Below are 12,884 nucleotides of genomic sequence, written 5' to 3'. Positions count from 1 at the left end.
CAATATGGATGACCATGTATGGAGGTTAATTATGGTTAGCAGAGGGTAGAATTAGATTACTTTATTCAGGAAACTTCTACTAGTGCCCACTATGTACCAAGCATGATGCCTCATGGTGGAAATTCAGCAGTGACTAAAATAGTTGTCATCCAGTGGAGTTTATATGTTTTGAAAAGCACGTTCAACCCTGAGAATTTAGGCTTTTTATACTGATTTAACTCATTATTATGTGAATTTGTGTTTACACACACACACACACACACACACACTCATTCTCTTTCTCTCTCTCACATGTAGTTAGTTCTTGTATTGGAAAGCAATGATTCATATACCTTTAGCCAGTGATGTTTTAGTTTATTTTCTGAAAGTAACATAGTTTTCATCATTTAGCAGTAGTAATTGCCAGTTTTGAAATATCTCCTATGTTATGCACTTTATGCTTTATATACAATATTCAAAGATTATTGGCCCAAGGGCATGTAGCTGTTTTACATAAATTGTATTCAGATTATTTTTAGGTGGAAGTCTGCCATAGACTGCCACCATTGTTATATTAGGTTTGGCCCAATTGTCTCAGTGCCTACCTGCCTAGTAGTCTGCCTGTTGTGTAGAGGATGTAACTAAGATTTAGAAAAAATGGATTGATCAAGGCACATGGCCTCAGGTAGGTCAGTAGCCCAGGACTTCTAATTCTAGCACCCCAAGTATTCATCTCTAGTTACTGGCCCAGACACAAGTTTACATAGAACCTCCACACGAACCAGTTCAAGGGGATGAGAGCTCATTGAGAATCAGTAGATCAGTCAAATACGAGTAATAAACCATTTCTCACTTGTGATTCTAAAAGCAAATCCTAATTCGTGTAGAATGAGCGTTTGAACTCTGAAAGCTGACAGTGAACTTATCATTCAGGAGTGTTACAACATGATGATTATGCAAAGGTGCTTAATCTTATGACATTTACCACCGAGCTAAAGCTACAAGGTTAGTCTGCTTCTGGAGCACAATGTAAATGTTATATGATTAAAATGCTGGTATATGTAGCCCCAAGAGCCACGGGGCTGGCTTCTTTTGCTCCAGATCACTGCATTAAGCCTTTTGGAATGGAATTTGGGTATGCAAATATATTTTATGTAGTTTTAAATAATTTCCATATTTCAAAAAGATTTCATTCTGATACTTAGAGTTCTGGTGAGCTTTAAAATTCCTTGATAAAAAAAGAAATTTGTAACTTTCATAAAAAATTATGAATATGCAAAACCAAAAGTCAGTATCTACTTTTAAAAGCTTCCCAAATTTATGACCTGAGTGTGCCATTTACCTGTCACACCTTACTACTAAGTGTTGTATTCATGAAGCCTGAACAGTTGGATTACAGTTTCCCACAAAGAAAATGAGTCTAATTTGAATATTTATTGGGCACATACTTTGTGAATGAAGCAACTACATATGCCATCAGTTTTCCTGAATATTTCTTATGCAGATGAAAATATGAGACATACTTAGAAATCAGGTCCAAATATGAATATTTTGCATTAGGAACTTAGATACACTATTTTGTTTCTCAGGATAAAATAACCTTTGGACCTTAGGCCCAGAAATTACTTATGCATTTCAGAGTTTAAACAAAGACAGCTTTTTCTAAATTCACATATTTTCAACGAGAGGAAAAACAATCAATGTTTAATAAGATTTTGAGAAATTTTATATCTCCTGGGGATGAGTTCCGTTCAATGATGAATAGTGCTAGGAAGGAGAAAAATAATTATATTGTTTTGTTAAAAGAAAATTAACATCCTTTAAGTTATCTCAAGTATGTCTTAGCTCTGAAGAGTTTGCTAAAACAAATGCACTAATGTTTTTGGCATAACAGAAACATATTTAAAAGAGAATAGTTTTTGGCTTTTCACATAGTGACATAATCTAAGGATTGTGTCTGTATGATGAAGACCTAGCTAAAGGCAGTGAGAAAGCATTTATGCATAATGGAACGACCTTTTCCATTTTGGTTCTGTAGTCAAAATGTTAGGATGATAGCTTTTAGATCTTAGACACCTAATGAAATAAAGTATTTTCCCACATACTTCATAGTCTTTTAAATCTTTCCAGCTATTAAATAGGCAAGAAGTGCTTCTCTATATTTTATTTATCTTTACAATTTTCCATATAGCCACTGTACCTTGATTATTCATCAGCTAAAGACAAAAACACAATTTTCGAATGAAGCCATCAGACATGCTTAGTCAGGCCATAAACATTCTGACCCCTGAGCTAAAATGCTTTTTTCCCCTATACAAAATGCACTTCTTAGGTAACAAACACACAACCTCCTTTTGTCGCGAGAGTCTGAGTCTTCCATTCAAAAGAGTTTGAAATTAACTCCATCGTTCCTGATTTGAGTTTAGAGGAGTTTTTCTCACTGCAAGCATTTACACACTTAGTAACCGACAGGCCATTTGCAGCTTAAAAATTAAACCTGCCCACTTGTAATTTACTGTCAGATTTATTCTTTAAAGGTCAAGGCCAGTATGTGTCTGATTTCACTTGCACTGACATCTCAGGGCAGATACCAGTGCGGACAAGCCACATGTGAAAGTCACAATCAGTTCCACATAAGAGGAGACAATATTTCATCAATGAAATGAAATATAACCAACATGTGCTTGATGGGAATGGACTAAAAGAAAAGCCAGTGGAGCAGATGGGTTTGCACACTTGGATGGAGCTTCCGCCCATAGTAACAGTGGTGTCTACTCATTTGTTGAATGCCTTCCTCATGGAAACACTGATCTGAGGGCTTCGCATACACTGTCTACACAAAATCTATGGAACAAGCCTGTGAAAAAGATGGAATTCTCTTCATTTCCCACGTTAAAAATTTATGTTCAGGGGAGTTAAGTAATTTGCCCACAGTCATGTAGCTGATGAGGGGTGAGTCCAATGAGCGAGTCCAGTGAAAAGCCAATGAGCACTTGGTCCTGAATCCCATATCTTTTCCTTATGTTGTTATATGAAAGGTCTGGCAACAGCCTGGGGGTGGTGGTGAGGGTGGCGGCAGAAGCTAAGAAACTAGAAAAAAAAAAAATCTCTGTGAAAACACGAGCTCCCTGAGGGCAAGGACATTTTATCACAACTTTAGAACCTTGAAAATTGCTTTATTTATTGGCACTCAATAATTTTTTTTCACTGACTGACTCAGAGAGCAGGTGGGAGGAAGGAAGGAAAGAGGGAAGGAAGGAGAAAAGGAAAGAAGGAAAAAAGAGCTTTCTAATCAGAGTTGTTAAATACGAAATCAGCTAAATTGAGAGGGAGGAGTTCATTTCTGCCTGTGTCTGCCACAGGCAGTCATGGTAGCTTGTTGGGAATGGGGATAGATCAGTTCTTCTCAGGCCTGAATGTGCACCTTAAACACTTGGGGATCTCATGAAGATGCGATTCTGATGCAGCAGATGTGGGGTAGGACCCAGGATCCTGCATTTCCAACAAATCCTCAGCTGGTGATGTCGCTGCTGGTGTGCAGAGTGTCCAGACTGAACATGGTTGGACAGTTTTTCTTTATTTCCTTCCTTTTCTGAGTTTCTGTAGTTCTAGGACTTGGGGAGCAGTAAGATGAAGGAGGGCTCGTAGTGCTCATGGTTCAGCTTCAAAACTCTAAGGGCAGAGTTAAAGTCAAAATAGAAGAAAGTGAGCTAAAATGTTCATGCAAATATGAACTTGCCATGGAGGATCATAACAGAGCTACTCTTACAAGCAAAGCAAACAAAAACCAATGGCAGAAATCTGCCATAAATGAAAAAGGCCACAGCTGCCGCTTCTTTCTAATTTTGTTCTTTTAAGTTAAAAAGAGTTGGGCCCTTTAGTTTTTTCTCTTAATTTTGTTTTAATCTTTCATTAGAATTGTAGCTTTAGATCTGGCATATTTGTATGTGAATTAAAAAAGAAAAATCAAGAAAGCCTTGATTTTAAAAAGGAGCAAATGATTAAAATATTTTTTTAAGCAGTAGGGACTAAACTTATAAGCTTACCCATTTCTTGTACCCCCTCATCATTAAAATTTTACAATGCATTATTTCAGATGTAGAAAATGATAGAGACATACAATAAAGCGTAATGATGAAAATCCACATACCACTACTTAAAAGAAATAAAACAATAAAAAAGCTAACTTTCCCACCATATGTACCCTAAACACATCCCACTCTCTCTCCATGAGAGCTGTAAAAAATACCTTAATGTTGAAGTTTATCATTTTCATGTCTTTTTAAAACACATAGAATAATTCTTAATATTACTTTCAGTGTTTTAAAACTTTATATGAATGGTATTTTAATTTGCTTGCTTATTCACCATTATTTGCGAGCGTTTTCCATGTTTATAAAGTTCACTCATGTTCACAGCTGTATAATATTCCATTTAATTTCATGTACTTCCATTTGAAATGATGTTCACATTGCATCTCTTTATGTGCTTCCACAGCATATAGTATGTGAAAGTTACATATTTTATTTATTGATACAACAATTTTTTGATGACCCATGCCATCATTGAAAAACTCTGAGATATAATTTAAAGGGGTGCTACTTTTGATCCAGCTGATTAATAGTTTTTGTGACAGGTGACAACTCACACACCTGGCTTATTGAAATCTTCCTCTATAGAGTGATCTTTGTGTTACCCACTTTTTTTCAAAATTATTACCAAGAGAAATTGAAATGAATGTTGTTATAATATGTAGAAATTTATAGAATTGATGGCAGTATAATTTTACTGTAGGAATTGGGTCATCCTAACTTTATACAATGGATGTGTTCTTGAGATTTTGGGATATGAATGAACTTATAAAGGTAAAATCTACTTTGGTATGTCAAGTATACTTCCAGTTTAAAAACTTTCAGTGTTTCAGTTTAGAAACTCTTGTTTAAAAACCAGCTTCTTTCTTTCTTCTTTTTTATTTTGGCTTCCCATTAAGTATGGCTCTGGGGTTGGTGCCTTCACTTTTTCACACGCCCTCGGTGGTGTTTATGGTCTTTTACCACAGTGTACCGTTTTGTAAAGAGCACTGTGATGGTTTAGAAAAGTGGAGAATGCCTCGGGGACAGGTATTTACCCAGACAAATTGAAATGGATAGTTGAGCACTTATCCAATTAATTTATTAAATGTGCTCAGTCAATCTGGATAAATCAAAGAAATGTGCTCTTTTCTCCTTGCACTGTCAGCATGAGATTGGCCTGAAGTATCAGAGATAATTACTACAACTTTCTACTTTATCTTTGCCTGTTCAGACCTAGCCTAATTTTTCCCCCAGTGAACAGATGAAAACTATTCTCATCTCTTCAGAAAACTTTAAAAAAAATCTTTAACTTCTAGATGCTGCTCTATTGTACTTTCTGCTATAGTTTAACCTTTTGTTTCTGATAAGTACTTGGGCATATTTGTTCTTCAGTTATGTAACACTTGAATAATGTATGTGTCATCTTTTATTTATAAGAGGGATAATGTTTAAAGTAGATTTTATAATATAGTCTTCTTTTAAAAAGTTAAATATACTAAGAAGGGATAAAACCTTGATGTTTGTTTTACAGATGGCAGCTGAACGGAAGTGATATTGATATGAGTATGGAACATCGTTATAAGTTGAATGGAGGCAATCTTGTGGTGATTAACCCTAACAGAAATAGGGATACAGGAAGTTACCAATGTTTTGCAACAAATTCACTTGGAACAATTGTCAGCAGAGAAGCTAAACTCCAGTTTGCCTGTAAGTTTGTGTTTACATATCTAGAAAAGCCAACACTTAACACATCAACTGCCATGGGAGTTGTATTTAACTCACACTGGTTTTGAGCCTGGGGCCTCGTAAAGCGTATGTAACTTCACATGTCTCTTCACCTGGGGAGCAGTGAGAACTATTTTTCAAGTTGCACAGAAAACAATAAAAAATAACACATTTTTCATTAAATTAGAAAGGATAGTTTTGTTTTCAAAGTTTTTATTATATTTTCCTAATAAAACACCGTGGCCCCAAGGAAGACAATTTTTTTTTCTAGTGTGGCAGTCAATGTGTTAAAAATATATAACTTAATTTTGTGGTCATTTTGGATTTCAGAAAAATACATGGATTTTATTAATTCAATGAATAGGTTGAGAAAACAATTCAATCTGGTTTTTTTGCCTCTGTATACTGCTCAAATCAGAGCTTAAAATGCCTGCACGTGTGTGTGTGTCTGTCTGTGTATGTGAGTGTGTGAGTGTGTGTTCTATTTTACTATTATGTAAGGATTCTGTTTAGGTAACAAAAAAGAATCCAGTGAAGGATATTTTTGTTGAGCAGCTACTCTGTTCTTTGTACTGTGCTAGAAAAGGATCTGAAAGAATTGTCAGAAATAGTCTTTGCTCTTGAAGAACATTTAAATTAGATAATTCCATCTGCCAAAACTGAAAATATTAAGGAATGACGACATGAGAAAATGAAGAAAATAATACATGTAGGGAAATATTTCCCCCCTTTTGGGGTTTTGTCTCAGATGACCTCACAAATGACCCGCAGCATAGTCCCCTGTGCAGCCTGAGCTCTGGAAGCCATATCTGTACCCTGTTAATTGGACCTGGGTGAGCACATGGTCCAACCTAAGAAAATCACATTCTTTCTTCAGGGAGTTTAGAACTGGCACCAGAGACCCAATTGGTTTTTATCTTTGCCTGTTTTCTACTTTTTGTTTCCTTTTTGCTAATCTCTTTCTTTGTTTAGTTGTGTATTTTGTATATAATGAATATCACAATTACCTTGATCTAAGATTTCTGTTAGTTCTTTACACCTCAGTAATTCTGAAATTGGAATGTGTTCATGTAATGAGCTAGTATGCTCTTTCTGCTCCCCCCATAAGCCATTATTAAATTGATGTGTCATTTAATACATGGCTTATTCTTTTGCCTTTTGTTTTTATGATGACAAGGATTAGCTTTGCTCTTGCCATTATATTCTGTATACTCTGGTTTTTGCATTGATTTGCCTCTCTCCTTTGTTTTCTTTCTCTTTTTTTTTTCCTGTAGGCAAATTATTTTTTTAACCTGTATCTTCCCTGGATATATTGAAAGCTATATGTGATGTTTATACTAGTTACCTTTAAGTTTACTAAAGTACTTTTTGTATATTTCTCTAATAGCCAGAATTTTATGTTTAAATTATTTCAGTTTCCCTCCATTTTAAACAGAGTTTAGTTTCTTTTTCCTCTTCTGTATACTTTTTCAGTCTTGGTACGATTTCCATGATTATTGATTTAAATTGTTATGTCATTTTAATATACATGTTATATGTACTTTTACCATGTACTATGTATTACATGTGAATATATGTGTGTATTTATAAACATATATATAGTATCCTCCTTATGAATAATTATAAATGTGCATATAGTTTTTAACCAGAATCTTGCCAAAATCTGTGATGTATCTGTGTTTTACCTGGCTTTAGTACAACTACCAGACTTCTTCTCATTTCACGTTCTTATTGCTCAGTAAATTTTTAAACATTTGTAACATTTAATATATTTTAAAAATTTAGGTACATTTCATTCTCTTTCATTTTAAAGAATGTCATCCTATTGCCTTAAATATGAAGACAGCTTTTAGTTGGTAATAAATGTTGAATCCCTGAACTGTTTGCCAGAGAATCACAAGTGTGTTGTTCTTCTGTCTTCTGGAATTAGTGCTACTAAGAGGAGAAGAAGGTGGCCATGTTAATTTCTGTTTCTTGGGAGCTGTATTTTGGGGTTCATTTGATTGTGTATGGAGAGATTATTTTTTCTTCATTCTTTTAGTTTAAAGCATATATATTTTCAGCATATAGCTAAGTTTAGGTCTATTTTAATTTACTTTGCTTAGAACTTGAACAATTCTCTTCTTATACTTACACATTTTGTATACAGTTCAGGAAAGCTTCCTTTTTATACCTTTTAGTTTTATGTTCAATTTATTTATATTTTTAAAAGGCACTGATCATTTATATATTGAATTTCTTTTTTTTCTGTCCCATTTCTTGAAATTCTTTCCATCTCAGCCTATTCTTTCCTATTACTTTCTGTTCCTGATTCATAGATGCCACATCTTTTTATATCTTTTGAAGATACAGTTTTCAAAAATGTTATTTTTGATCTTGGAGGCAAGCTTTCCTCTACTACTTTCATTTGGTGTTTCAATTTCATGCTTAAGTATTTTCCATAGGTTCTAAAGCAAATCATGTCCAAACTCAATCTTTGTCAACAGATGGTGTTTGGTGGACTCCTCCAGCCTTGCATTCTTTGTCCTGTACAGAGATCAGAGTGTCTTCTCTGATCTGTGGGGAGATGCACAATTCCCAGTGTAATTCCCTGTTTCCCAGAGTCTTTCACCAAATACTTTCCTCTTATGTAGTGATATTTTTCTACTATGGATTCTTCATACCTGATAATATGTGAAGAAGTATAATTAACTTACAGGTTTTTCCTCATTTAGCCCCTCCTCAAAAGTATGACTTATATGGAAAATACCTCTAAAATTATCTTGTGCCTCTTCTAGACTGCACCTGGTTCCTGCCCAGCACTGGATAGGTAGAGTAGGATGAGAAGTTGTTGAGTCAGGGATGGGATTTTACTTAGAAGCTAATAAGCTAGGCTGTTACTGTTGGCAGGTGCTAGGAGACATGAGACTCCTGTGTCAGTGACACAGAATTTTATTACTCTCATACAGCAAGGAACATGAGGCTCAACATGTTTGATTCTGTTCCCCTCGGCCCCACGTCCCGCAGTTGAATGCAAGATGATTAGGGAAGTTGCTACACTCAGCTGAGCAACACTGAGTTTAGAGAGTCCATCTCTTTTATAGTAAGCAGTAAGCACATCTGGTCTTTGTCCTCAAGAAAGACATTACTTTGTCCCTCCAGGTTGCTCTCTACAGACACATTCCTGAGACATGGACTTGGTAAAGGGCAGTTGGACTATTCATTATTGGCACACCCAGCACAAACTTGTGAGGAAGCTCAAAGCACGTAGAGCATTGCCTCTCCCACAAAAGTTAGTTGTTCGTTCTCTTTATTTGGTACTGTTCTTGAGTTTCTGAGTTGAAATGCACCATATCAGGATATATAAGATGAGAGAGTTACACATTATCTTCCTACGTTTACTGTGAATTCTCTCTTTCATAAAGCAAAGCCAGGCTGTGCCTTTTAGTCCCTTGGGTTTCTCTTCAGTCTATCCACATCTGCATTACACGTTTTATTTAGGTCATTAAATATGAAAATGCCCGATTTCAAATCAAAAGGGTAATTTATTATATCTCAAACAAGAAGCAGTACAATTAATCAAAGTATGTGCCTAAACTATCGACACAGTTTTTCCATCTTGATGGTAGCTTATTTATGCCAGCAGCAAAGAAGCCTAGAGAGCGAGTGGCAATGAAATCACGAAAGATGTTTTCCACAGCTTGTTGAGAATTGAATATTTTTTCCTTGCAAGAAGTGGTCCAAAGCCTGGAAGACGTGGTAGTCAGTTAGTGCAAGGTCTGGTGAATATGATGAATGACAGGCAGTTTCCAAGTCCAGCAGCTGTAGTTTGAGCAGAGTTGTTTGTGCAACATGTGGTCAAGCGTTGTCTTGCCTGAGGATTGGTCTATCTCTGTTGACTAATCTCAGCTGCTTAACTGCAAGTATCTCATCATTTTGTCCAACTGGTTGCAGTAGACATCTGCTGTAATCAACTGACCAGATTTCATGAAGCTGTAGTGGATAATACCAGCAATGGACTACCAAACAGACACCATTAGCTTTTTTTGATGAATATTCGGTTCTGGACTGTGTTTTGGTACTACATCTTTATCCAACCATTGTGCTGAATGCTTGTAATTGTCAAAAAGAATCCATTTGTCATCACATGTGAAAATACGGCATAGAAATGGTTCGCCTTTATGTCATGACAGCAAACAAAGGCAAGCTTAGAGATGATTTCTCTTCTGACTCTCATTTAATTAATACGGTACCCATCTATCCAGCTTCTTTACCTTGCCCGTTTGTTTCAAATGGTCCAATATTGTTGGAATAGTAACGTCAAACCTTGCTGCTAATTCATGTGGTAGGTTGAGATAGATTTGCTTCCACTACAGCTTTTAGCTCATCACTATCCACCCTGGTCTCAGATTGCCCCATGTGACTCATTTTCAAAATTAAAATCACCAGAATGGAACTTCTCAAACCATCGACTGACTGTGTGTTCATTAGCCACATCCCTCCCAAATATTTCCAGCTGTCTGCAGTGCAGTTGGTTCCATGACATGTGGAGCCAATGTTTCATATTTGAAAATAGCACAAATTTTTTACTTATCCATGGTTTCACAAAAATTTGTCTTAAAAATGTGAAAGATAATCACAAACCCAACCATGCATTTGAAAGACTGAGGAGGTACCTTTTATAAAAATAAAACAAGAAGTGTCAAAGTGAAATGTGAGAGGTATCAACTGTCAAACTTAGTTCTAAGGGAATCAGACATTTCATACTTAATAACCTACAATATTAAACTGCTATACTTGGCATTCGATTGCTTAGCAGTCTTATTGTACAATGAGAAGATTTTGTTTTGTTTTGCATTTTTTGGTGTTTTCCTAAGCGTTTTGTTTGAAAGTTACAAGAAACAACATTGGGTATTCTTAGTATGTTACCACATAGGACTGGAAAGGTACAATTTTTTTTTTAATTCATATGTTTAGGATATAGATTTTTGGTAAAGAAACTAGAGAAGGTGGAAAAAGAAGTAGAAGATATTTAACACATTAGAGATTCCAAAGTTAAAATCGAGCATTGCTTTAACTTCATAGCCTTGAAAAAATGTAATACATTAACTGAAAGATGGAATTAGGGTGGAGAACTTTGTATTAGTGGCATATTCAAGACTCCAGTTCAGAGGCATCTCAAGTTTTCTTTGCTGCAGGCAAATGGATGGTAAAGTGCTGTCATTGAAAAATGTTCTAATTTTTCATTATAACTTTGTGTCCTCTCTTAACTGTGTTGTATGTTTGTATGATTAGTAGTACTTCTTTGTTTCTATTAGCCAGTGAAAAAGTACTTCTATGTGCTTCATGGATAAAAGACTAAATGAAAATATGGTCAATGTACCACTTTTAACACTAGTAAAAATGCAAAGAAATTTCATCTTAATTTTCAAGTGACTTGAAACTAGTGGTTGTGATAAAATGAAAGTGAAAAGGCCGTTCATAGTTTCAGAAGCCTGCTTTCTGTAGACATTCTCTGTCTCTTTTATTAGATTCCTTATGAAACACTCACAAAATCTATGGAGAGAAAAATATGTAAAACGATGCAATGTTTGAATTGCAGACATTTTCTTAAGTATTTGCTGTTATGTTACACATGTGCAATTTTTGGTGTTTAATATATTTGGAGATTTTTTTTTAACTACTTAATTTCAACTACAGATGGTGAGGGAGGTACCTTCAAATGCCCACATGTCCTTGCTTTGTTAATAATCAGTTTTCATTTTCTTATTCTTAGATTTCCTATAGTTCTCAATTGGAATTTTTTTTGATCATTTTGAGGCACAATATACATTTTTTAAATCTTAAACTTTTTCAGATGTACAAATGGTATGGAGAAAAGCATAAGGAACGTCTGTGTAGCCCCTACTTATTTTAAGATTTAAAAGCACGTGAAGTACGGTGAAACCTTGTGGTGACTTACCCTGATGACATCCCTTGCCTCCCTTACCCACTCTCAATTGGTAATCACTGTTTTTAATTAAATGTGTTTTGTTTCTAAGTATTTTAATACTTTGAATACATATGCACATATTTCAAACAACATGTAAAATCATTTTACCTTTTTAACTTCTTAAATTTTTATATGATGGCATTGTACAGTATACATATACTATAACCTTTTTTTCTTCAACATTATGTTTAGGAATATCGTTGATTTGTGTCTTTGCCTAACCTTGTTATTGTTCTGTTTTTTAATTTATACAAATCTGGTGAATATAAAGTTGGGTTTCATTATAGTTTTAAGTTGCATTTCTGTGATTATAATGAAATTAAGCTCCTTTTCATACATTTGTTGACCATTTGTGTTTCTCTTATTTAAATTATTTAGGACTAGATTGGTGTCTTTTTTTAATGACTTACAGGAGTTCTTTGTATTTTCTGGATTAATCTCTTTTCAGTTATATATGCCACAACTATCTTCTGCTTTCTAATGGCTAGTGGTTTTTATTTTCTTCTTTGAGGCTGTCAAATGAACAGATGCTCTTAATTTTAAACCAAAGTATCAGTCTTCTTCTTTGTATCTTGTGTTCTCTTCTGAATTCTTTAAAAAATTTTCTTCCTTATCCTGAAATGATAAAGATATCCTCCTAAATATACTAATAAAAGTTTTAATATTCTGCTTTTCACATTTAGGTCTTTAATCATATGCCTTGACTTTTTATATCATGTGAGGTAGGAGTATTTCTATTCCAATGTAGAAAGTCAACTTTATCAGCTCAATTGATTGAGGAGTCCGTTCTTTACTAAATGAAATGCTATGTATGGCTGTTATCTCAGGCTTTTTTCTGCTTTTCTGTTTGAATAATTATATTTTCTGCAAATAATGAGAGTTTTGGTGCCTTATCAACCCTTGCTTCTTTTATATATTTTATCTTATGTTACTGCACTTTCTCTGGCCTAATATAACACTAAAAAGATATTTTGATGGTGGATATCCTTGTCTTGCTCTTGATTTTAAAGGGAATGAATATTATTCACCTTTCACCATCTGATATGATGTTTACTCTAAATTTTATAGATACCCTTTATCAGATATTTATCAGCTAGTTTACTTTTTGCCATAAATGCTTTATTCTTTTAAATGCT

At 34.7% G+C, this 12,884-nt stretch overlaps 1 protein-coding gene across 1 annotated transcript in view; it reads left to right on the top strand.

Annotated features, from left to right (window-relative positions):
* CNTN3 (contactin 3) overlaps positions 1-12,884 on the top strand; it is a 246,561-nt gene that overhangs the window by 30,083 nt on the left and 203,594 nt on the right. Inside the window, exon 3 of the mRNA XM_069473823.1 lies at positions 5,584-5,759. Within this exon, the coding sequence (XP_069329924.1) occupies positions 5,584-5,759 (176 nt within the window). The remainder of the gene's footprint in view (positions 1-5,583; positions 5,760-12,884) is intronic.

This window comes from Eulemur rufifrons, chromosome 7 (genome assembly GCF_041146395.1).
Source record: "Eulemur rufifrons isolate Redbay chromosome 7, OSU_ERuf_1, whole genome shotgun sequence".
NCBI classification, from domain to species: domain Eukaryota; kingdom Metazoa; phylum Chordata; class Mammalia; order Primates; family Lemuridae; genus Eulemur; species Eulemur rufifrons.
Note: the sequence above shows the minus strand (reverse complement) of the source record. Positions and strands in the feature narration are given on the sequence as shown.